This window comes from Drosophila takahashii, chromosome 2L, assembly GCF_030179915.1.
Source record: "Drosophila takahashii strain IR98-3 E-12201 chromosome 2L, DtakHiC1v2, whole genome shotgun sequence".
Classification (NCBI taxonomy): Eukaryota; Metazoa; Arthropoda; class Insecta; order Diptera; family Drosophilidae; genus Drosophila; species Drosophila takahashii.
Window position 1 is genome coordinate 27,540,527 of NC_091678.1, and position 25,841 is coordinate 27,566,367.

Genomic DNA, 25,841 nt, shown 5'->3' on the forward strand with positions numbered 1-25,841 from the left:
GTTTCTATGCGAACTAGTCTCTCAGTTTTTTAACTATCGCGATGAAACTTTCCCGAAAGTCTTCTTTCTATTGCAGGTAGTACATATGTCGGAGAGAGCCGGATCGGACCACTATATCTTAAGGCTCCCATAGGAATATTTAAACAAATATAAGAAAAATCATTGTAACTTTGTAGGAAGTAGGCGTTTTGATTCTTGACTACTTAGAAACAAAATTTAAATAAATAGAAACGCTGAATCTGGAATCCCTGGAACTGCACCGAGTGAGCATTCTTCTATCTGCAAGGGTATAAGCTTCGGCTGGCCGAAGGTAGCTTCCTTTCTTGTTTTTTAGTCGTTTTATCTACTATCAAATAAAAAATAAAAATTAAGAATTTAAAATTTAACTATTTTTTTTTAAATTAAAACCGCATGTATCTTTGGTTTTTAACAAGAATTTACCTCATTTTTTACGGAGTAGGTACTAATTTTTTTCCAAATCGATTTTATTTATTAAGAGTAGTATTTTTAAAGAAAATTTAGGAAATCACAAGCCATAATTAAGTGTTAAAGTTCCTTTTAAGCTGCAAATCAGATTTTAACATGGATAATGACTTTGAAATAACCAAATCCAGGCTTGGAAACTTTTTGAATCGTCCAATTGGCCCAGACTTCTTATAAACATGATCCTAACTTAAGGTAAAATACTAACCGTAGCCCCATTTTAGATTTAATATTTTAAAAAATTATAAGTAGCACAAGTGTACTTATTATTTTGACCACACAAAAACCGACCTTTCGCACAAATGTATGGCTAACATGGAATAGACAGGTTTTACTGTATCCATTGTTTATTAAAATATTGCAGGACAGAATAACCTTTCAAATTAAAAAGGTTTGGGAGGTCTGGCCTCGATAACTATAGAGATATCTCTTAGCAAGTGAGGATGTAGTAGTGTATATGTATTTGTCCTTTTCTAAGCCTCTAATGAATGAGCCGAACCATCTCGTGGAATAACCGCACAAACAAATCAAAAATGCGAAACTTCTTTTCGGTTAGTAAAAGAACAACCTACAGTGGCGGACAAAAGTCTACGGACGACCCCCTTTTTGGGAGTTCACCCACTCCTATTGCTTTTACGGGAAAAGTAATGATGCAGTTTTGTTCTTAATGTTATTAATATACAAAAACCAAAATTTTATTCTTATTCATAAAAAACTTTAAAAGTTACAGACGAAAATCTTAAAAATGGCATTGACAAAAGTCTACGGACGATTTTTTACATAGAACTTTCAAAATTTTCGCTCCAAAATTACCCAAACCTGCTCTATAATTTGCATGCCCAGGCCTTATGGTGGTGAAAACAATTGCCGAAAAGCATAAAACAGCAGCTATTTCTTAAGGATATGCGCCGTATGCTTAGGATCATTATCCTGTTGGTAGATCGAGATGGTTCCGAGGCATTATTTGTCCATAGATGCCTTCAAATTATGTTCAAATATGGTCTTATACTCAGAACGAACCATAATACCCTCGACGATGACCAAGTTTCCTCATCCCGAGGCTTCAACTGTTCCCCACGCCATGTCACTCCCACCGAAGTGCTTTACGGTCCAAATTAGTACTGTGGTGGGAGTATGGTAGGGAAGCCTTGGTGTGGGGATCAGTTGAAGCCTCGGGATGAGGAAATTTGGTCATCGTCGAGGGTATTATGGTTCGTTCTGAGTATAAGACCATATTTGAACATAATTTGAAGGCATCTATGGACAAATAATGCCTCGGAACCATCTCGATCTACCAACAGGATAATGATCCTAAGCATACGGCGCATATCCTTAAGAAATAGCTGCTGTTTTATGCTTTTCGGCAATTGTTTTCACCACCATAAGGCCTGGGCATGCAAATTATAGAGCAGGTTTGGGTAATTTTGGAGCGAAAATTTTGAAAGTTCTATGTAAAAAATCGTCCGTAGACTTTTGTCAATGCCATTTTTTAGATTTTCGTCTGTAACTTTTAAAGTTTTTTATGAATAAGAATAAAATTTTGGTTTTTGTATATTAATAACATTAAGAACAAAACTGCATCATTACTTTTCCCGTAAAAGCAATAGGAGTGGAAGAACTCCCAAAAAGGGGGTCGTCCGTAGACTTTTGTCCGCCACTGTATATTCGAGTGAAAACCCTGCTAGCACCAGAATTGGTTTTGAAATGTTCAAAATTTAAATTTGCATAGTTAATTAACTGAACCAATCTTTAAAGCCCACTCTCGCCCCGCGGTTAAAGAAGTTTAAATTCTCCGTTAAAGATGAAAATGAAGCACACGCGCATCAAATTGCGAAGAGATGCGAGAGCCAAAGGCCGAAAGAAACCACAATAACAAATAATAATGTTTGATTAATTTTACGGCTGATAAAAGTGGCTGAGCACCCTCGTCAGCCTTTGTGATGAAGCTCTTTATATGATTAATTTCCCAGAAGTAGCGAAAACAAAATTCGAATATTTTGAGAGAGCGAAAGTTATCAAGTATGTGTTGCGTCCAACGTTCCTCGCCAGAAATTTTTGTAAATTTTCACACATTGCGGGCATGGATGGATAATATGGGTCAATGCCATTCTACCTGATGACAGCCGAGCAAAAACTGAAAGAAAAAGCAGCTGCAAAGTGGACGAGGGACAGAGAAAATTAATAAATACATTTCAGATTTATTTATGTCCATATATTTGCGGGAAAATAATTGCGCCATTGCGTCAGCTACAAAAGACAAAAATAGCCTGGTCAACCGCACAGACCAAAAATGGTCAACGATAAGGACTGAGGCTTCTAAAATAATTTAAAAGGGGAGGTAGGGTCTTGCAAAAAAAATTTCGATTTTTTTAAAAATTCTTTTTTTTGTAGATAAACATCTTAAGAATAAATAAAAAAAAAGATTTAAGTCAATCGGACAAAAACTTTAGAAGTCATGCTAAAACTAAGGTGTGTTTCAAAATTATACAACACCAACACATTAATTTTTTGAAAATTTGTAGCGTTGTTGTTGTTTATAGAAAGCGAAACATTTAAATGCAGATCGAAAGAACAATGTATGATGTGAACGAAAAAAAATACCACGTGTCCTTGGTCCTCTTTTTAAGGATTTACCGCTAACTTTTCGAAATATAGTCTATTTTTCGGCTATGTGCGATCGTTTCATAATTATACGACACCATCGATTTTTTCCGGTTCCAATGATCAAACTTGACCGAAATTTTTTTTCTGGTTTAATATAAAATAAAAGGTTCCATTTTGAGAGTAATCCAGCCCAAAGGTCCTTTCAATCTTTAGCCCATACATAAATATTTAATATGTCTCTCTACACCTTAAAAAAGTAGTTTTTCGAAGTCTTAACTTTTGTCTGGTCAATATTCTTAACACCTTTTAATCAAATAAGAATCCTGTTTAGTTCATTACGTGCACGAAACAGACCTTCAAAATAATTTTTTAAAAAACTTGTTTTGTTCCAAAAATATTTGATTTTGAGCGATACCTGTTTCCTGTCAAAATGCAAAAATTTGTTCTTCAAAACTTTAATAAACTTTCCACATTTCACGATTGGAACATTTGAAATGCGATGCCAGCCTGCGCCACTTTGAATTTTTTTCCAAATTTTTTCATACGAATTTGAGTGTTTTCTTCATGGGATTTCATTTAGGGGGCGCAGACTGCGGTTCGCATTTCAAATGTACCAATCGTGAAATGTGGAAAGTTTATTAAGGTTTTGAAGAAAAAATTTTTGCATTTTGACAGAAAGTATCGCCCAAAATGTAATATTTTTGGAATAATTCAGTTTGGTTCCAAAAGGGCAATTCTTAAAAAGATTATTTTTGAGGTCTGTTTCATGCACATAATACACTGAACAGGATTCTTATTTGATTAAAAGGTGTTAAGAATATTGACCAGACAAAAGTTAAGACGAATTGTGGGATATAGGGTTGGTAAAAAAATAGATAGCACTATCGATACTATCGATGGTTGTAATATTTAGGAAACATCGATGGTTTGAACCCACAATCGATACCATCGCTCCAAAAAAATAATTGAATTTTACAAGCAACTTTTGGTATATTTTAAAGAAAAAAAGTATTTTAAAGTATATACTAAAGAACACGACCGTATTTTAATTGTTAAGGCTCAACATCGAATTTGGTTTCACTTTAATCGGTGTAAAAGTTAGACCGTTTCCTTCCCCCTAATTTTTATAAGTCAACAACGCATTTTCCATAATTTGTTTTTCATAATTCTCCTCTATTTTAACAATTTGTTTATTATACCCTTGTAGAGGGTATTATAATTTCAGTCAGATGTTTGCAACGCAGTGAAGGAGACGTTTCCGACCACATAAAGTATATATATTCTTGATCAGCACCAATAGCCGAGTCTATCTAGCCATGTTTGTCTGTCCGTTTCTATGCGAACTAGTCTCTCAGTTTTAAAGCTATCGCGATGAAACTTTCCCGAAAGTCTTCTTTCTATTGTAGTACATATGTTAGAGCGAGCCGGATCGGACCACTAAAGGTTTCCATAGGAATATTCTTACAAATATAAGAAAATTCATTGTAACTTTGTAGGAAGTAGGCGTTTTGATTCTTGACTACTTAAAAACAAAATCTAAATAAAAACGCAGAATTTGGAATCCCTGGAACTGCACCGAGTGAGCATTACTTTATCTGCAAGGGTATATAAGCTTCGGCTGGCCGAAGGTAGCTTCCTTTCTTGTTTTTTTTTAATTGTTGATACTATCGATAGTATCGATAGTGACCACCATGGATTGCCAAAAACATCGATGGTGTCCACTATCGATTTTTTTAACAACCCTAGTGGGATATGACTTCGAAAAACTACTTTTTTTAAGGTGTAGAGAGACATATTCAATATTTATGTATGGGTTGAAGATTGAAAGGACCTTTGGGCTGGATTACTCTCAAAATGGAACCTTTTATTTTATATTTAACCAGAAAAATAATTTCGGTTAACTTTGATTATTGGAACCAGAAAAAATCGATGGTGTCGTATAAATATGAAACGATCGCACATAGCCAAAAAATAGACTATATTTCGAAAAAGTAGCGGTAAGTCCTTAAAAAGAGGACCAAGGACGCGTGGTATTTTTTTCGTACACATCATACATTGTTCTTTCGATCTGCAGTTAAATGTTTCGCTTTCTATAAACAACAACAACGCTACAAATTTTCAAAAACTAAGTGTGTTGGTGTCGTATAATTTTGAAACACACCTTAGTACCCTAACCTCTAAGACTTTAGGTACGTAAGTGCATCTTTAAGTGCGTTTTTCTCGAAACCACGTTTTGAAAGTCCGTGTTCATCGGCATTTCTAAACGGCTCAACCGATCGTTTTTAAATTTGTCGCATATTTTTCTGCATAAAAAAAACCCGCCCCCTATGAAGCGTTTTTTTTATTTTTTAACTTTAAACATTTTATTTTTAAGCCGAAAGTCAAATTTTTTAGGTGAAAAACGCATTTTTAACTTTGGACTATATAAAAAAAAATTCTTAAAAATAAAAAAATGGGCTTCATAGGGGGCGTGTTTTTTTAATTCTTAAGCGAAATGTAAAAACAAAATAATAAAATCCGATCATTTTTAGCGGAGGTACAGTGAACGCAGCAAAACGCCTTTTTTTAATAGTGTTCCAGCAATCGCTTTGCCACCGATATATTAGCCGATAGTATCGGCTATAAAAATTGGTGGATGTTAATTAAATGACACTAAATAATATACGAAAGGTTTGAATTAAATCCATTTAACCAGTTTTTATAGAAAAAATCGCAAAGTTTGTAGATTTTTTGGTGCGTGCCGATCGGACATCTATATCTTATAGCTCCCATAGGAAGAATAGGGATAACATTTTTTTTTTTTCAATTATAAAATATTTTGTTGTTTATTAATTCATGTTGCTATGGTAGTTAAGTTTTCATTCGTAAAATCTGCAAGGGTATTAAAACTTCGGCTTGCCGAAGTTAGTTTTCGTCCTCGTTTTTTATTAAAAGGTATGTTTTATTAGATTTAATTTAAATATGTAAAACGAAACTATAAATTTAATATGCAGATATTCGTTTTTAAGGTGCCACAAAAAATAATAGCACCACTAACCCAAAAAAATTTTAACTAGTTACCCTACTCACATTTTTTAACTTTTTTAACTTTTCAAAACGGGTTTTAAATAGTAAGACTAAACATAATTTGAATATGAAAAAAAATGTTAGCTTTATAAAAGGTTTCTGGACTTATTTAAGAAAATCTATGCAAAACTAAAAAAACGTACGAAAAAAATAATAGCACCACTTCTCTAAAAATAGAATAAAAGGTAGAAAAATGACAAATGAGTAACTTAACAAAAGTCATGATATATTTTCAAATTTTGTTCAGAAATGATTTAAGACGTTTTAGATTAACTGTATAAACTGTCTTTAAAAAAAAACTCGAAGATTTTTGGTTGTGTTATGGTCAAGCGAGTACACAAGTCACTGTATATTGCTGACTGAGTACTTTCGAACTCTTTCTTTGCTATCCTGACCGTGATCCTGGCCGGATTTTATTGGTCAAAGATTCATTTAATAAGTATTTTGTATTCAGTTTAAGCTACGAATTACTACCGTATTACTATTTACATCATAGGATGATTCATGAACGATGTATTCATCCGTATTGATCTTACTTCAAGAAGGAAAAACAAGCCTATGTTAATACTAGGTCCATGCTCAATAAATGGATGTTTTGGTACCATGTTTTTGGTCAATTTAGGTGTTTAGAAGACACATGACTTATAAAAAGGATTTCTTCTTACCCAATTTGACTTTGCCTTCACACATTCTCATAAGTTTGCGGGCAATCATTTGTAAGTTTTTTCGACGAGCCCTATGCCCTTGTAAATGTGTTTCGCATTTCGGATAGGATTTTTTTTTTAAGTGCATGTTTTATAAATTTGTTTATTAAAGCATTATCCAACTATTGAAATATTCGCTATTATTTTAAGCACGTGTTTTAGTTTAGTTTTGGCCCTGATAAGATTCTTTGTGCTTTGTGATATAACATTTTAGAAGGAAAAATGGGCCAGGACTCGCTTTTTCTGTGTTATCCTTTAAAAGTTTATGCCATTTTTAATAAAGATGATCCAAGACCTAACAAATTGAGCCGGTTTTCATGACCGTTTTCCATCCAATATGTTTTTTTTTTAATATTTTTCTTTTCCGACTTGAAAAATTTTTCCACATGTCCTTGTATTGCCAAATGGTAATCAATTTGATGTCTGGATATCAGGAAAAGTTAGTTTTAGTCAAATCTCATAGAATATATCCTTTATACACAAGAATATTAGCGCATCGTAACGTTTTATTTAAAGAAAACGGAAGTGGTGCTATTATTTTTTTCGGCCTTTTTTTGACTTTTTTTCTTAAAATCTGAAAAAATTATATGTAGACAATATTTTCGATATCCGTATCAATTTTTTCAAATAGGTGGAATACTAATCAAGATAATAAAAAACACTTCTTATATAAAAATCCCCGTTTTCCACATATTTTTTTAATATTAAGAACCTGTGACGAAGTGGTGCTATTATTTTTTTCGCAACTGTATATACATAAATTCAATTTTAATAAACATCCTGTTCAATCATAGAAGATCCTTTGACACACAATTAGTTTCTTAGCCGAGAAATGATTTCTGGCCGAAAATCGTCTTGCCAATTAAGTACGTACACATAAGCACTTGCTTACGATCCACTGGGAAAGTGAGAAGGTGGTTCTTTGTGTGTTGAAAAGCCTGTTCCTTTTAGCAGAAAGTGTTGGAAATCCTGTATCTTCTAGCAGGCGACGGTGTAGGGAAAATGTAAATTCCCTTGGAAAACCACATAGAAACGTCATTTACCCCTTACTTTTTGTGTCACCCCCGTGTATTTTGAAACCAGAGACGGAAGAAATGTAAGGGGTAAATGAGGTTTTTTCCATTCCGCTTGTATGGAGAAACCTCATGAAAATATCATATTTTACAGAGGAATGTTCCCGCTGGGTACTCATCTTAGAGATTATATTGGACTTTGGCTGGACACACCCCTGTTTTATCTCTTACCGTTTATTTTTCAAAAATCTTTTTCTAGTTAAGCTCCGAATTTTTAGTTATGTAGCACTTGCGACTCGTTTGAGATCTTTTAATATTTGGTATACAACTTTGTGTGATATCTTAATATCTTTAAAAAAAATATTTTAAAAAATTTTTAAATTTAAAATATGTATTTTTTAAGAGAATTTAAAATTAAAAAAAATCTGCTCGCCGAAATACACGCGGTTTCCGAACAAAAAAAAAATGTCGTATTGCTTCATCAATTCTTCACAAAGTGGTACCCCAAATATTAAAATAACAAAAAAAAGTTTCGATTGATTCTGAGATTTCACCCAAATTGGCCAGTCACGTTTCACGTGGAATGACCCTTTGGCGAACGCGATGGGAGTCCATAGTTCATTGATCTATCGATTGTCGATAGCCCCACCACCCAAAAAGAACAATGCTTACTTTTTATGAGGAGCATTTTCAGTTGTCTCACTCGTTTTTTTCATTTTAATAGTATTAAAGTATGGTATTTTATATGATTTATATCCATATATTTATGCATTCGGTTTTCATTTCAATGTTCTTTAGCTTGTACGGAAAAAGTCAGGGAGTTGAAATCAAGAAGACAGAAAGAAATTGAGGAGTTTGTGAGAGCACGATGGAACCACTTGGATTTCAGTTTACATAAACATAGGAAGCCTTTAAATATTTTATTTTTTCTCAAGCACTTGTTTCTCTATCGATAGAAAACAATTAATATGCCGGATGTACTCCCGGAATCGGTATTGAGTAAACAGTAAATTTAGTGGCATTCTTTTTATACGATGTAGAAAGCGACAATCATCAGAGCCGACATATGTAAAGGAGAGTGAGAGAGGTATACCTACATTAAGGGCCCTTTTCTCGTTCGACTGTTAAATTTAAAGTAGGTTTAAAACTCTGATTTCCTTACTTAACTTACTTTAAATTTAACAAACGGACGAGAAAACGGCCTTAGACCGGCAATGGGAAACTGAATCTAAATATGAACACTTATTTGATGAAGCATGCGCTTTGTATTTCAGCTTTACTCAAATTCAATTTCTCCCTGTTCTCGACATCATTGTATAAAAATTTAACCAATGCGGCTGGTATTTACGAATCTTCCATTTTGGGTTTTTCCTTCCACCATATAAAAATAGAGCATCGTGGATCTCCAAATAGTTTACATATATAAATATATATAGATATATTTATTTATATTGGTTGGTATTTTCCTGTGGCTGCCTTCCTCCGTTTCGTTGGCTGACATCACTCTCCCTTCCTTTGCTGCCCTCCATTCGGCTGTCAACTCTAAATCTTCTCTCACTCACTCTTTTATATAAAACCAGCGTGTGCATTTATGTATATATAAATACACATAAACATTATCGGTTGTGTAAATATTGCTATACAAAAAATGTTTCCAAAAAATGCCTGCGTTGCCTTGCGTTGTTCTTGGTTGATAATCTCTTTTCGGTTTTTGGTTGGTTTTTTTGCATTTACAGTTCTTTTTTGTTGCTTACAATTTAGATTGCCTTTTCAATTTTTTTTTATTTTGTTCAAATTTGAGGACTGAATTCTTAATTATTGGGCGTTTTTTAGTTTTGTGTTTTCCTTTTATTTTTATCGTTTAAACCAAAAAGTTTTAAATATAATAATGCAGAAATTTATATTTTTTGTAGTTGGGTAATTATTTGCGTTTTTTTGACATTTTTTTCAAGCATATGTATTTTTACTCGTTCAATTTCTTCGGCTACACACAAAAAACCGCAAATTTCTTCTTGGCCGTTGGTTTTTCTCCATAAATTTAAATATTAATAATTACTTTTTATGTTAGTTCATTTACGGTTTTCTCTTATCAAATTTGTTGCTGCTGTTGAAGTTGTTGGTGTGTGTTGTTGTGGTTGATGGGGGTGTTTTTGTTGATTTATTCTCCTAGTACCCGCAAGTAATCAAATAATCTCCAAGTTTTTCTACGACGGAAGCGGCCTGTTGGGGTTGAACGGGATCCTCGTAGATAGAAACGATCACGGCTGCAAAAAATAAATATTGGATTAGACAATCAATTGCAGCCAACAGGTTTTATTGGGGAATTCCTATATATAAGACGCGGGACATATATATTAATCAATATCTACAATATTTAATATTTATCTTAACAATAAGAGTAGTTTCGAATTGCATCCCTCCCTATTGGCAATACATACCTACGTACAAGCAAAAAAATACACCCTCCAACTATTATCATGTGCATTTATTTTATTCGCATTTATAAATTCCTAGAGCAGTTAACTTCTTTTCAACTTATATATACGTTTTCTTTGCCATCGTCACATTTTTCATCAGTCTATCCGGTTTAAAATGCTCTCGACAGCGGGGAGAAAGCCGCTGTCAGCAGTGGCAGAAATAAGAACTAACAGTTTTTTTACAAGAGCAGTATCTCCTCGGAAACTAACAATTATGAATAAAAGCTATCAATAAAGAGCGCATCAGTCCGCAGCAATCCGAGGTGAAAACTGGACGCACGACTGACCAGACAACCCAATAGCAAACGAGAGTGGACCAGAATGACAAGTCTCATACATTAATCAAATGAACAGAAAAGTGATGAACAAATTGCTTCTATATTAAGTTGGGACCGCAGGCTCATAGCTCTCTGTTCGGTCGAATAAAGTCGAAGCGTGGACGTAGGCACAGTTCGCTCGGAGGTTAATAAACCGGGTTAGCGGAAGACAAGAGAGTGCTACACTCCCACAATCACCGTTGACCTGGAAGTTGCCAAAATTTTAAGAACTTCATGCCCCCTAATTTGATTTATTTCGGAAAACAATAATCACTCTGTGCAAAACAATAAAATTATTATTATAATACACATAAAATAATAATAATATCGGTAAATAAATCGTTAGGTTGTTGACCAATGTTTTTGACAGATACTTTATTTTGTTAGAAAGATTTATCTTCTATGATTTATTTAAAAATTTGTATATCAAAAACAATGCCAACGCTCTATAATAGGATAGATTACACTAGTTTACAAAATAATATATTCATGCAACGGTCCCCAGCAAATGATGGCAAATTCTGTTAGTGGTGGACCCCTGCATCACGAAAATGCCACCAAATTTTTTTTCGATGGCACAATTTTTATACCCCTGCAGAGGGTATTATAATTTCAGTCAGAAGTCTGTAACGCAGTGAAGAAGGCGTTTCCGAACACATAAAGTATATATATTCTTGATCAGCATCACTAGACGAGTCGATCTAGCCATGTCCGTCTGTCCGTCTGTCTGTTTCTACGCAAACTAGTCTCTCAGTTTTAAAGCTATCGCGATGAAACTTTCCCAAAAGTTTCTTTAATTTATGGTCAATTTTAAGAGGTCGATAAAAAAAGGTCCAGCTCCCATAGTACAGAAAGATAGGGTGAATAGTTAATCGTTGACTCATTGAACCCAAAAAATAGTTTTCCAGGTTTTCAAGCATGATAAAAAAAAACAAGGCCTTTTCGAATTGTGTATACCTTAAAAGTGACTCTTTAGTGACACATTTAAAGTAAACAAGCTTTTGCACGGCGGCAGCATTGTCAAGCTGCGACGCTCCAGCAATTATTGACCGTCAAAAGCTCGACGGTCGGTCAGGTGGTAATTCAAGTATTGCTCAAGGGGCGCGATTGTTGCAATAGCAATACAAAGCACCAACAAGCAACAAGATACCAATAACCCAATACAAGCTTTATCGGAAGGAAAGAGCCGACGAACGAACATTTCTAGCAAAATTTTCTATTTTTACGCTAATGCCCGTGTGGTTTTCTACACACTCACACGCACTGTGCAACATTTACACTTGAAATGGATTATGGCAATAACCTTGAGCTTGTGGATGCAGCGGTGAATAGGGAAGAGGGTGGCGGGCTGCCATGTCTGTGCTAACGTGGAAACGTGTATGCCAGTGCGCAACAGTTGCCGCAAAAACTGTACAAATATGAAAGCGCGTCAGCAAACAAACTGGTCGTAAACGTAAACAGCAAAAACTAAAAATCAAATTTGTCTGCTCATTACGAAAAAGAACTGAAAGAGGTAGCGAAGTTTTAAAAAAAAAATGAAGCCATCGTAAGATGCTGAACAATGAACCATCGCTACTCGTTGACCGCAAAAACGAAACAAAGGCATCGGCACAGATCGTAAAATCATAATGACAATGGGTACCATTTAAGCACTCTCATTTTCTGTGACTTGTTCGTGTTAAATGCCACAAATTAGATACAATTCTTACAAGCTGACAGAGTTTTTAAACAAGTTATTTTTAACACTCAAAGCCAACTAAAAGAGAAAACACTTAATAGAACTTTCTTATTTACTGCGGTCAAACTTATCTGCTATTGGTGCGTTGGGCCTTGGATTAAATTCTTTTTACCAGCGATAAGTCTGCAAAAACGAGTGGCATTAAACATTTTGTTGAAAGTTTTTTCATGTTTGCTTTGGTACGGTTATAAAAAGCAATAGCTGATAATAGTTATCGGGGTGGGGCAGACAACACATCGATAACGGTTGGTAGCGATCCAACTTTGCAGAAATTTCCATGTTTATGAGTAGACTTCGGATTTTATATGATCTTACATTCTTCATTCAAATGCGGCCAACATTTGGATTTAGACACTACATTCGATGACGATTACAATTACATTTGTATGGACACGAAAAACGTTATGAATCGTTTGGGCGGAACAGAATTAATGGACCATTCTAAGACATATTGCTCAATAAACTATTTGCCTAAAACCACGTTTGACCATCTGCATTTGCAAAAGTAGAGAGAACGCTATAGTCGGGTTGGTGTCCCGACCATGGTGGAACTATACAAGGTGGTCTCGTCAGCTCTGCTGAGGACGTTAAATATGTTTACCTCTCTGTCTCTCTTAGGCGATAGAATGAGATAGCTAGATAGAGACTGACACAAATAACGTCCTCAAAAGAGGGCAGCTCTCGCGACGAGATCACCTTGTATAGTTCCACCATGGTCCCAACTATCTAATACCCGTCACTCAGCTAAAGGAAGTGTGAGGGAGATGGATATATAACCTTTTTTTGATTGCGCATAACTTTTTAATGAATGGTCCGATTTGAAAAATGTCTTCTACATTTCGATAGGTATAATTATACACAACAAAATTGCATTTATACTTCTCGGAAATCTTTAAAGGTGTGTGGGCGCCAGACACATTTTAAAATCGTTAGTGGGCGATTGTGGGCGTTAGAGGGGTCGCTCGGCTGAAATAAACTTGCGCTGCGTAGGAAGCCCAAGAATATGTGTGGGAAATCTCAACCTTCTAGCTTTTGTAGTTTTCGAGATCTCAGCGTTTATACGGACAGACAGACGGACAGACAGACATGGCTATATCGACTCGGGTAGTTACCATGAGCAAGAATATACAGGGGTGGTCAAAAGTATTTTCACAAAGGGTCGGAAACGCTTTCTTCTCCCTGTTACATACTTTTGCACGAATACAATATACCCTTTTACTCTACGAGTAACGGGTATAATTACTGCTATTTCACTTTATTTTTGAGAAAAATATCTTAGTAGCCGTTACTAATATACAAAATAACAGCATTGAAAAAAAATGCTTTAAAGTGAACGGTCATCAGGGACCGTAAATAATGATTATTGATCTATTTTTTGAACCATAAAATCAAGCACTTAGGATCGACTTACTCAAAAAAGGAAAACACCATAGCGATCCGCATTGGTTAATCTATCCATTTTCACCATGATTTTTCTTTTTGTGATTTTTATAATATTCTTCAAAAATAATGATTATTATTTTTGATTTATTATATAATTATTTTTATTATATTTATAAAAATCAAAAATAATCATTATGTCTGATCGGAAAAAATAAAACTCAAAAATAATGATTAATGTTGATTTTTATTTTTTCGCTCAGAAATAAAACTCACTTGGACACCACGGCTTTTCTGTGCCGATTTTTGGCTACCACCTACCACCTCTGGGAAAAAAAGTTTGAACTTTGCTTCTGCATCCCGTTAAATTGTAGTGTTATTTTTATCAGTACAGGGGATACTTCCAGCCTTTGCTCATGTTTATTGTCTACAAGAATACAAAGTGGACCAACATTAAACAATGTAGCATAGTTAGTCCGCATAATCTAAAGAAGCATTTTTTTTTTCTTAAGAATTCGCGATTACACTAGTTTACAAAATAAAATCGACCTCACCCTAATCGAAGGCAACCTTAATTTTCCGGTAAAGTACATCTCCCTGATTAAGAAATGGGCACTTATAATTTTTTGTATGGTGTCAATTTTTTTTTAAGTGTAAAAAACGTTTTTGGCCCTTTTTTATTTTTTATCTCGAGTTCTGGTAAACCCACTGAGGTCATCGATGACTCATTTTACAGGTAATATACTGCTCTTTAACTTTCTTATACACAGCATTGAGTTTCAGTCATAAGTTTAGAAGCCACACCTCGTCAAAGTTAAAAAATTTGAAAAAAATGCAAAAGTTTTGGCATAAATGGCTTCGTTAAAAATACACGCAAAAAAACCGAAAATTAGTTTTATAACTTATTCTGGTAGATGGTACTTTGACAAAAAAAACAAGCTAATGATCATTAGAATCCACCAGAAAATGAATTTTATATGAATATTTTAAGTTTGGGACAACCATGATTTTTTGGCCGTTTACAGCTGTTAACTGAGACAACAGGTCTCTGACAGGGCTCTAACAGGGCTGTAATATCCGTTTTGCCCAACTTAAAAAATCGATATAAAATTCATTTTCTGGTGGATTCTAATGATCATTAGCTTGTTTTTTTTGTCAAAGTACCATCTACCAGAATAAGTTATAAAACTAATTTCGGTTTTTTTGCGTGTATTTTTAACGAAGCCATTTATGCCAAAACTTTTGCATTTTTTTCAAATTTTTTAACTTTGACGAGGTGTGGCTTCTAAACTAATGACTGAAACTCAATGCTGTGTATAAAAAAGTTAAAGAGCAGTATATTACCTGTAAAATGAGTCATCGATGACCTCAGTCGGTTTACCAGAACTCAAGATAAAAAATAAAAAAGGGCCAAAAACGTTTTTTACACTTAAAAAAAAATTGACACCATACAAAAAATTATATGTGCCCATTTCTTAATCAGGGAGATGTACTTTACCGGAAAATTAAGGTTGCCTTCGATTAGGGTGAGGTCGATTTTATTTTGTAAACTAGTGTTATTGAAGATTCTATATGACAGTATTGCTATTTGTATAAAAGTAAACATTTAATTCTGAAATGTTACAAAAACGCTATAGTCGAGTAAATCGACTATTAGATACCCGTTACTCAGCTAACGGAAGTGCGAGGAATATGGATATATGCATTTAGACTGCTTGCCAGTACAATATTAGCTCATAAAAATAAAAATTTCTTCTTCATTTTGATAGGTGTTAATAAACAAAATTACTTTTTCCGAAATCTTGAAATATAGGAACCACAATCCTCTTAAATCTTAAGGTGATTGTGGACGTTAGATTGGGCGTGGCACTCTGATGAAACAAACTCGCTGCGTAGGAACCCTAATAATCTGCATGGCTAATCCCAACTTTATACACTGGTGGTAAAATATTAGAATCTTTTTGGTAGGGCTTGCTATTTAGGTACCTTCAATCCCTCAAAACGTCTTTTAAATTACTCCTCTATGGAGTCGTCAACTTTGCCCAAAAAGCAGATACCCCGGAAAATATTGACAACAATTTTGGGGTTATCTGCGATGTTAAAATAAGAGAGAACGCTATAGTATAAAACTTTGATCGGGCATAGCTTTTAAACGAATGGTCCGAGTTAAAAAAATGCTTCTACATTTTGATAGGTATAAATAAACACAAAATTGCTCTAATACTTCTCCGAAATCTTCAAAAATGTGGGCGCCCTTGCCATCAATAATATGTATTAATATGTATTATACACTACTGGTCAAAAGAATAAGTACACACGTTACACCCTCACTTGCTAAGAGATATCTCTATAGTTATTGAGGCCAGACCTCCCAAACCTTTTTATTTGGAAAGGTTATTCTGTTCTGCAATATTAAAATAAACAATGGATACAGTAAAACCTATCTAATCCATGTTAGCCCTACATTTGTGCGATAGGTCGGTTTTGGTGTGGTCAAAATAATAAGTACACTTGTGTTACTTATAAATTTTAAAATATTAAATCTAGAATGGGGCTACGGTTAGTATTTTATCTTAACTTAGGATCATGTTTATAAGAAGTCTGGGCCAATTGGACGATCCAAAAAGTTTCCAAGCCTGGATTTGGTTATTTCAAAGTTATCATCCATGCTAAAATCTGATTTGCAGCTTAAAAGGAACACTTAACACTTAAGTATGGCTTGTGATTCCCTAAAATTTCCTTAAAAATACTACTCTGAATAAATAAAATCAATTTGGAAAAAAAGGAGTACTTACACCGTAAAAAATAAGGAAATGTATGCACAAATGTAGGGCTAACATGGATTAGACAGGTTTTACTGTATCCATTGTTTATTTAAATATTGCAGAACAAAATAACCTTTCCAAATAAAAAGGTTTGGGAGGTCTGGCCTCAATAACTATAGAGATATCTCTTAGCAAGTGAGGGTGTAACGTGTGTACTTATTCTTTTGACCAGTAGTGTATGTATTTATTCGATTTCGAACTCGATCTTTAAACAACATCGACTTTCTCTGTGGTTCTGATTCAGAATATAAACCTTTAGGGGTCGGAGATGTTTTATAATATAATCTTGAAGATGGCTTACCTTGTGTTGTCTTCATGCAGTGCACTCCGCTTCGGCCAAGCTTGGCACGCACCACGCGGTCCGTGCCGGAGAGGTAAATGTACCGCTGGCCGGCGAGTGTTACGCCGTTGCTCGTAAGACCGTCCTGCTGATCGAAGCCGCTGATTAGTTTAGAGAGTTCCTCTTTTGTCACCTGCAAGGTAATTTAAAAACGTTTCGGGTTAATGATCAGAATGTGTGAGTTCAGACGTTTTGTTATTTATTGGGGGTTCTAGCATAAATGCATCAAACTAATTCAAACCGAATTTGGTAGGAAAGTTTTCCGTTACATCTCTATATATACCATTAAGAACTACTCGCCAAATTGCTATTCAATTGATGTAGACATATGTACTACCTGCAATAGAAAAAAGACTTTTGGTAAATTTTCATCGCGATAGCTTTAAAACTGAGGGACTAGTTCGCATAGAAACGGACAGACGGACAGACAGACAGACGGACATGGCTAGATGGACTCGGCTATTGATGCTGATCAAGAATATATATACTTTATGTGGTCGGAAACGTCTCCTTCACTGCGTTGCAAACATCTGATTGAAATTATAATACCCTCTGCAAGGGTATAACATGAGAGAACGCTATAGTCGGGTTGGTGTCCCGACTATCTTATATCCGTCCCTCGGCTAAAGGGAGTGCGAGGGAGATGGATATAGGACTTTTTTTGATTGTGTATAACTTTTTAATGAATGGTCCGATTTCAAAAATTTATTCTACATTATGATAAGTATAAATATATACAACAAAATTTCATGTATACTTCTCGGAAATCTTTAAAGGCGTTAGTGGGCGATTGTGGGCGTGGCGCTCGGCTGAAATAAACTTGCGCTGCGTAGGAAGCCAAAGAATATCCCAACTGTCTAGTTTTTGTAGTTTCCGAGATCTCAGCGTTCATACAGACAGTCAGACGGACATACGGACAGACCGACATGAATATATATCAACTCGGCTAGTGACCCTGATCAAGAATTTATATACTTTATAGGGTCTTAAACGTTTCCTTCTCACCGTTACATACTTTTGCACGAATACAATATACACTTTTACTCTACGAGGAACGGGTATAAAAATGAGAGCCGCGAATTTTCCAATTACTTATAAGTATATAAGTAGGTATAATATACCTGGTATATAAGTGCATTTCGACTGGGCTAGTTATTCTTTTTACTTAGATTTCCTGGTGCTACCTGGATTTTTATATAAGAAGTGCTTTTATTATCTTGATTAGCTTTCGACCTATTAGAAAAAATTGATACGGATATTAAAATTATATAATTTTTTCAGATTTTAAGAAAAAAGCCGAAAAAATAATAGCAACACTTTCGTTTTCTTTAAGGGGCTGTCCATATATTACGTAATCATCTAGGGGGGGGGGGGCCACCAAATGATTACTCTAGTACAAAATTTTTTTTTTTTGTATGAAGAATTGATTACATGGGGGGGGGGGTCAAAAATCGCCGAATCGTGATTATCGTGATTACGTAATATATGGACAGCCCCTAAGTAAAACGTTACGATTCGCTAAAAATCTTGGGTATGAAGGATATATATAACTCTCCTCATATCCAGACATCAAATTGATAACCATTTGGCAATACAAGGACAAGTGGAACATTTCCAAGTCAAACAAGAGAGAACGCTATAGTCGAGTGCCTTGACTATTAGATACCCGTTACTCAGCTAAACAACTTAATAGAAATGTGCCTTCTTATATGTTTTTCGCCGCTCGATTTTTACCCAGGGATCTCTTTCTAGAAGAGGCTTTCTAGAACTTTCAATTCTGCCTAGCACATCTTCCGTCTCTCTCTAGCGCAGGTGAATGCACTTGTGAAAAACGTATACGAGCAAAAAGAGACAAAATGCGCGCCCCATTTCAAATAATTTAAAATTTGCATTAACATAATGTGAATTAGAGTGACCACAGAAAAAAGGCAGATTTTTTCCAATGCCATTTCCTAGATGGCGCTAGTGTATATTGTATTGCGCCATCTACCGCCAGATATTGGTACTACTGGTCATGAAAGGCGGAAATGTAGGCGCTGGCCAGGTTTAAGCGTTTATTGGGTTTGTGGGCGTTAGAGTGGGCGTGGCAATTTTTTACTTGGCCAATCGATAGGTATTGACGAAGCGAATACATATCAGTTACTATTTTCATAATAGCTTCAAAACTGTGGGCGTTAGAGGGGGCGTGGCACCTTTTTGAAACAAACTTGCGCTGCGTAGGAGCTCCGAGATCTCAGCGTTCATACGGACAGACAGACAGACAGACGGACAGACAGACGGGCATGGCTAGATCGACTCGGCTAGTGATCCTGATCAAGAATATATATACTTTATGGGGTCGGAAACGCTTCCTTCTAGCTGTTACATACTTTTGCACGAATACAATATACCCTTTTACTCTACGAGTAACGGGTATAAAAAGATAAATATTCAAAAAAAAAACATATTGGATGGAAAACGGTCACGAAAACCGGTTCGATTGGTTAGGTTTTGGATCATCTTCATTAAAAATTGCTTAAACTTTGAAGGATAACACAAAAAAACCGAGTCCTGGCCCTTTTTTTCTTCCAAAATGTATCAGGGCCAAAACTAAGCTAAAACACGTGCATAAAATAATGGTGAATATTTTAATAGTTGGATAATGTTTCAATAAACAAATTTATAAAACATGCACTTAAAAAAATCGTAGCTTCGTAGCTTAAACTTAATACAAAATACTTTTTAAATGAATCTTTGACCAATAAAATCCGGCCAGGATCACCGTCAGGATAGCTTGACCATAACACAACAAAAAATCTTCGAGTTTATTTTAAAGACAGTTTATACAGTTAAAAAAAAACGTCTTAAATCATTTCCGCATAAATTTGAAAATATTTCATGACTTTTGGGCCCCAATTCCTTTATAGGTACGGATTAAACAAGTCAATCGATAGTAAGTCATTTTATCCAAAATTCGCAAAAGATATTAAAACTTTGAACTAAGATTTAATTGTTAGCTACCGCCAACTAAAGATTAAGTTACCCATTTTTATACCCGTTACTCGTAGAGTAAAAGGGTATATTGTATTCGTGCAAAAGTATGTAACAGCTAGAAGGAAGCGTTTCCGACCCCATAAAGTATATATATTCTTGATCAGGGTCACTAGCCGAGTCGATCTAGCCATGTCCGTCTGTCCGTCTGTCTGTCTGTATGAGCGCTGAGATCTCGGAAACTACCAAAGCTAGAAGGTTGAGATATCCCACACATATTCTTTAGCTTCCTACGCAGCGCAAGTTTATTTCAGCCGAGCGCCACGCCCCCTCTAACGCCCAGAATCGCCCACTAACGATTTAAAAAGGGTCCTGCGCCCACATCTTTAAAGATTTCCAAAAAGTATAAATGCAATTTTGTTGTGTATACTTATACCTATCGAAATGTAGAAGACATTTTTCACCATTCATTAAAAAGTTATACGCTTCTAAAATTGTCAATATATATCTATCTCCCTCGCACTCCCTTTAGCTGAGTTACGATTATTAGCGAGTACAGCGTTTGCACTCCCTTTAGCTGAGTGACGGGTATTAGATAGTCGGGACACCAACCCGACTATAGCGTTCTCTCTTGTTTACATTTTATTCTATATTTTGAGAAGTGGTGCTATTATTTTTTTCGTAGTTTTTTCCAGTTTTGCATAGTATTTCTAAAATAGTTCAGAAACCTTTTATAAAGCTAACATTTTTTTTTCATATTCAAATTATGTTTAGTCTTACTATTTAAAACCCGTTTTGAAAAGTAAAAAAGTGAGTAGGGTGACTAGGTAAAATTTTGTTGTGTTAGTGGTGCTATTATTTTTTTCGCAGCTGTATATTCTTGATCAGCACCAATAGCCGAGTCCATCTTGCCATGTCCGTCTGTCCGTCTGTTTTTATTATAAAAATTGAAAATTACGACTTATTTTCAATTTTTCCATTTGCCGAGCCAAACTAAGTAGGTGGTATTTTTTCCATGTTTTTTGGACGCGGTTTTGGCCTTCAATTTTTTTTAAATTCATAACACTTATTTGCAGTCCCTTATTTTAGGGTATAACACATACAAATATTTGTACAATACAAATCGGATAATAGGCTTTGAATGCGCAAAAGGTGGCAAAAGGGCATAGGTGGCCCACACAATCAAAGGCAATCCCACCACCGAGAACAAACCACCCATTTGAAAACAGTTAGCAACATCGACGACTGCCAACTCATTCACAAATGTAGTCCCTCTCATTTAGAGGTAGAAAAGGAGGAGCATTGTGAGGCTGGGGCTAACAAAGGGACATGGGAGTTTGCCCTTGCTGCTTTTCGGATATTAAAAACAAGTTTCGCACACTTGAGCGTTTGGAGAGCGGGCCGAAGAGCGCACCAGTGTCATCAGCCTGCAGTAAAAGTTGGCAGCTCATCCCGGTAACAGATGCTTTTGCCGAGGGGCTTAGGTACTTAATTTGAAAGCCTCGATAGTTACTCATTTGAGGACCGCCAAACGGTGACACATAAAAACGCTACTCGAGCTGAGGGATATCGAGAAGTTTCCATTGAGCACAAAGCACGGCGAGTGAGAGAGCAAAAGTCGCAAAAAGCCGGTTTTGCGTAGACAGCTATGCCAAAAACTTCAATAAACTAAGCAGAGCTTATTATAATGCGATAGCGAAAATTCCACAGATGCCAAAAAACATTTGCAATCTCCTAAAATGGGAATTTTTCAATGAACGATTTATTTGGAATGCATGTGTTGGCACAAACAGAAAACATATTCTGCCTTTCAAAGCCGGTTTTCACAAAAAGCTACATAAAGACGTTTTTGATAAGCCCGTGAGATTGCGAATCGGCTTTTAATTCGCACTCCAAAAACAGTCTGGCAAGGCCCAACGCAGCTGATCAATTACGAATGGAAAAGGTGGGTAATTCACAATGATTCTTGCCAATAAAACTTGGAATTGAAATTAAAAGTAGGTAACTTGGGTAATGCAAAAAGTGGAAAAACAACAAAAGACAGAGCAGTAATATAACGAAAGTGATACGCGTGCAAAAGTAACAAGTAATAAAAAGAGTAGGATGATGACGCAGGCAGTGGATCATTTGGTCAACTCAATTTGGCACGAAATTGTGTTCTAATCTAGTGGGAGCAATGACACTGCGAGAAAAAGTCGACAGTCGACAAACAAAGCACAAGGGAGTGGCTGAATCGAGTGGAAACGCGCTCGGGAGAGAGCAAGCAGGATAAGAGCACATGGAGTCGACAGGAAGTTGCACACGCATACAGAAAGGGCAAAACGTGGCTCGCATACGAAAAATGCTCTGAGCATTCATTCGAATTGAAAGGTAAAAACAGACTCAACTCAACTCGCTCTCCACTGATGACGCGGCATCGCCTGCTCAAGATATTTTCTGTATTTCAGTTCTTTTCGCTCCGATAAAGAGCATTTATTTTGGCCGGCAGAGGAAGCGAGCAGCAACAGCAACAAAGCAGGAAGGTCTGAAAAAAAAAACTGTATTGAGAGCGATAAAGGCGAGCGATAGCGAAGGGGTGGGGCTGCAGACTGCATTATCAGAAACCAGTGTTGCACAGCACATTGGAGCCGGCTGCTGATATCAGATTTCTCGTTCTGGGGTGCATTCGTGATTACCGCGAATCGAAGCTGAGGGTGAGTCATCGATAAGCCGCAATACACTAGTCACTAGTAAGATGGGCCAATCTATTCCTGCGACTCCGACTGTGACCATTTGGATGGCATGCTGCATGATCACCCACACTGCCCTGAAGCGGAGGCGGCCGAGGGGTGAGTGGTAGAGCAGGCCTGCGCAGGAGCGGCGCTGCAGGGGGTGAAACTGGCTGGGGTGGGAGTTGCTCTTTATCAAGCGAAAGTAATCATGGCGGCCGAGAGAGGGAGACAGAGCGAGAGTCCCACCCTTGAACTTGCGAAAATTTCATTGTCAACCAACTTTTAGCCGTTGGCCGTTTTCCAGACGCTTTTCGTACTTACCTCAAATCCATTGGACTGCGCCCAAATGTTGCCATCGTGGCCGGCGATGCACGCCTTGGTCACGCACTGCGAGGCCAGGAGTTGGTTGTCCACATAATCTTGCCAGCTCATGGTGCTTTGTTTGACGTGGGTGCGGTGCGGATTAGATTGGATTGATATAGGCTGGATATTAACTGGATCGCTGCTTTACCGAACGGCGAGTCGCACTTCGGGGGTCACACGAAATTGGCAGGGAGACAAAGAAAAACCGCAACGCCGTCGATTTCTTCTTGGGGTAACTTACTGCCAACTGCAACGAGAGGTGGAGAAAGAGAGAGGTAGACAGAAATTAACATTTTCGTATCGCATTTGCCAATCGTCGCCCCGTTTAATTATCAAACCGTGCGCCTTTGATTCGTTAGCTGTATTTCCTCCGCCCCTGACTAACTGCCGGGTCGCAGCAACGACGATACGGATTTGCAAATAATTTTCCAGTATATATGATGCAGTGCACCAAAAGCCGAAGTTTTCAGCCCCGAAAAACTCACATATACACACACTAAGCACAGCCACACGCACGGGGGATGAGACCAAGAGCAAGACCAAGACAGACAGAAACAGAAACCGTACGCCAGCAGCTCCACACACACGTCCGACTCGTTAGGAATTCTCGAAGCGTTCGAGGCGGATTTCAAAAGTCGAATGAGCGCAAAGCGGAATCATAAACCGATTTTGAATCTGAGAAAGTCCCACTCAGACGAGAGAACGCTGCAGGGGGCTGCTCCGCTCCTGCTCCAAAGTGCTCAATTCCAGGCCGTGAGTCACCCGCTCACTCACCCACTTCTGGCGAGAGAGCGACCGCGAGAGCCGAGCGAGTGCAACGGTGCGGCTGGGCTGGAGCGGGTGTGCGAGCGAGACGGCCGGACAAGACGGGCCGTTATTAATCAGCCGGCTGCGGACAATGCAAATGAGCGAGTGAGAGCAGACGATGACTCAACGGAGGTCCTCTCCTCTCCCTCGCCCAACGCCTTTCGTGAGTGTTATGAATCGCCTCTTTCTTGGCCGGCACTGAGTAACTGTCATAAATTAAAAATAGCCTTTAATTTCAACGCCTATATGTACGCGAATCTCACGTATCCATTATGTGCAGCACCCGCAATATGTGTGTTAACATTGGCTGGTTGACAAGGCGAACCGAATACCAAACGGCTGCTGAACTTTTCCCACTTAATTTTTGCACACTTCTATAGACACACACACGTATTCGAGGACGCACAGCCAACGCGGTTGGGCCAAGTTGCGGGTACATGTGTGGGTTTTTGCCACTTAAGGCGTGCTCTCAGTCCGAAAGCAGTTTTTTTTCGAAATTTACCCAGTGTGTTGGTACTTGGCTTTCTGACTCCCCACGTTCAGTAAAAGCAAGAAAAAATTGAATTTAAACCAATTTCTAGGAAAACCACGGCACTCACACTGTTCACACGCTGCGGTAAAAAATCAGAGTGACCGTCCCTGACAATCTAGAATGGAATAAAAATCGATTGGATTCGATACCATCGATGTTTCCAGAAACTTGGTAACATTGCAATCATCGATTATATTTACTGTTTCAACTGACCAAGGCCCGTCTACACTGGCGACGAGTTTTCATGATAAAAGGGGGATTCCCTAAACTGTTGAATTGTTGAAAATTCAACAAAAAATTTCAGCAATTTAGGGAACGACCCAAAATGGTTCCTGTTGAATTTTCAAACAGCTGTTATTTGTTGAAAACTTTCACGGAACTTAAAGCATGTAAAATTTGATTTATTATTGCTAGTTACTGTCTAAAAGTGTTAAGGCATTTTTCCACTATGCGGTTTTTTCGGTATTTTTGTGTATTTTCGATTGGCAACGCGATAGGCGGACGTGAGGTGTTTCCATTGGCAAACGCGTCTGAAAACAGCTGTTGTGCTATTGTCATTTGCGAGCTGAAGTAAACAATGGATTTAAATAATTTGTTATTGATAATTGTAATCGCAGAACAGCATTTGAACGTGGAAACATTGCTGCAATGATGAAAGCAACAACATCCCACGTTACGCTGCTTGAGCATTTATTACGGCAGAAAGCAAAAGGATCTGCTGCAGAAGGCGTTCATATATATAGATCTGAACAGTCATTTAATTAATTCTTTGACACGACCCGCGACAGCAGTAGCTTCTGCGGCGGCACGTCACTGAACAGAATCTGATACGGGGCAGAAACGCCTACAAGGACATTGTGCGCAAGAAAGAGGGAGATGTGCCCTTTTCAGCAGTCGCCTGTCAACGTGTGTCATTTGAATATGGAATGGCCATCTACGGTCTAACCAGGAGGTCGCCTTAATGGACGAATGGCGCACGCAAAGCAAACGTCATGATCATGGAGACGGGGAAGCCCATGTGGCTGCGCTGCAACGACCAATATTTCGCTTCCGATCCTTCCTAGCCGGGCCATTCCATTGGATAAACGAACTGCTACTGCCCTTTATGCGCTTGGATTATCCTCGGAATACTGAATTATTGCCAGATCATTTGGCATATATGATATACAGTGATGAACTTAATTCTTGGCACACTTGGCATCTTGGACTTTAGGTTCAATTTTCTCCGACTAATATATGAATAAAAAAATTAAACAAAATTTGTTTATATAAAGGCCACATTTTACTGTTTAAATAATTTGGTTTCATATTTATATCTCTTAAGACTAATTTTTTAAAACTCAAAAACGAAAAAATTAGCCTATTCTGCCCGAACAAAATTCTTGGCACACTTGTGTTGTATTTAACTATTTCGCTAATACTTAACCGATTTGACTCAATTTTTTTGCTAAATCCGCTTTGTCTCAGTTGTCTAGAGGGCATACTGCTAAATTTGAATCCTTAAACCGTTA

General features: G+C 36.9%; 1 protein-coding gene across 3 annotated transcripts; it reads right to left on the reverse strand.

The window, feature by feature from the left end:
* Positions 1-8,542: 8,542 nt before the first annotated feature.
* Positions 8,543-24,517, reverse strand: chic (profilin chic). 3 transcript variants are annotated; one of them, XM_017159750.3, is made up of 4 exons: positions 24,398-24,517; positions 22,950-23,238; positions 16,909-17,080; positions 8,543-10,134 (listed from the first exon to the last, which is right to left on the reverse strand). In XM_017159750.3, the coding sequence occupies exons 2-4, from the start codon at positions 23,058-23,060 to the stop codon at positions 10,037-10,039; spliced, it is 381 nt and encodes a 126-aa protein (XP_017015239.1). In that variant the 5' UTR covers positions 23,061-23,238; positions 24,398-24,517; the 3' UTR covers positions 8,543-10,036. The 3 variants fall into 3 exon arrangements, with proteins under 3 accessions (XP_017015239.1, XP_017015236.1, XP_017015238.1); XM_017159747.3 differs by having other exon boundaries at positions 24,301-24,420; XM_017159749.3 differs by lacking the exon at positions 24,398-24,517 and adding an exon at positions 23,477-23,619.
* Between the last annotated feature and the right edge of the window lie 1,324 nt (positions 24,518-25,841).

Bases quoted from the DNA above. Each gene is read 5' to 3' on its own strand.
- chic (XM_017159750.3), bottom strand. From the start codon at position 23,060: ATGAGCTGGCAAGATTATGTGGACAACCAACTCCTGGCCTCGCAGTGC. The intron at 17,081-22,949 runs GTAAGTACGAAA...ATTACCTTGCAG, and splicing joins CGCAGTCCAATGGATTTGAG to GTGACAAAAGAGGAACTCTC. The intron at 10,135-16,908 runs GTAAGCCATCTT...TATTTTTTGCAG, and splicing joins CTGCATGAAGACAACACAAG to CCGTGATCGTTTCTATCTAC.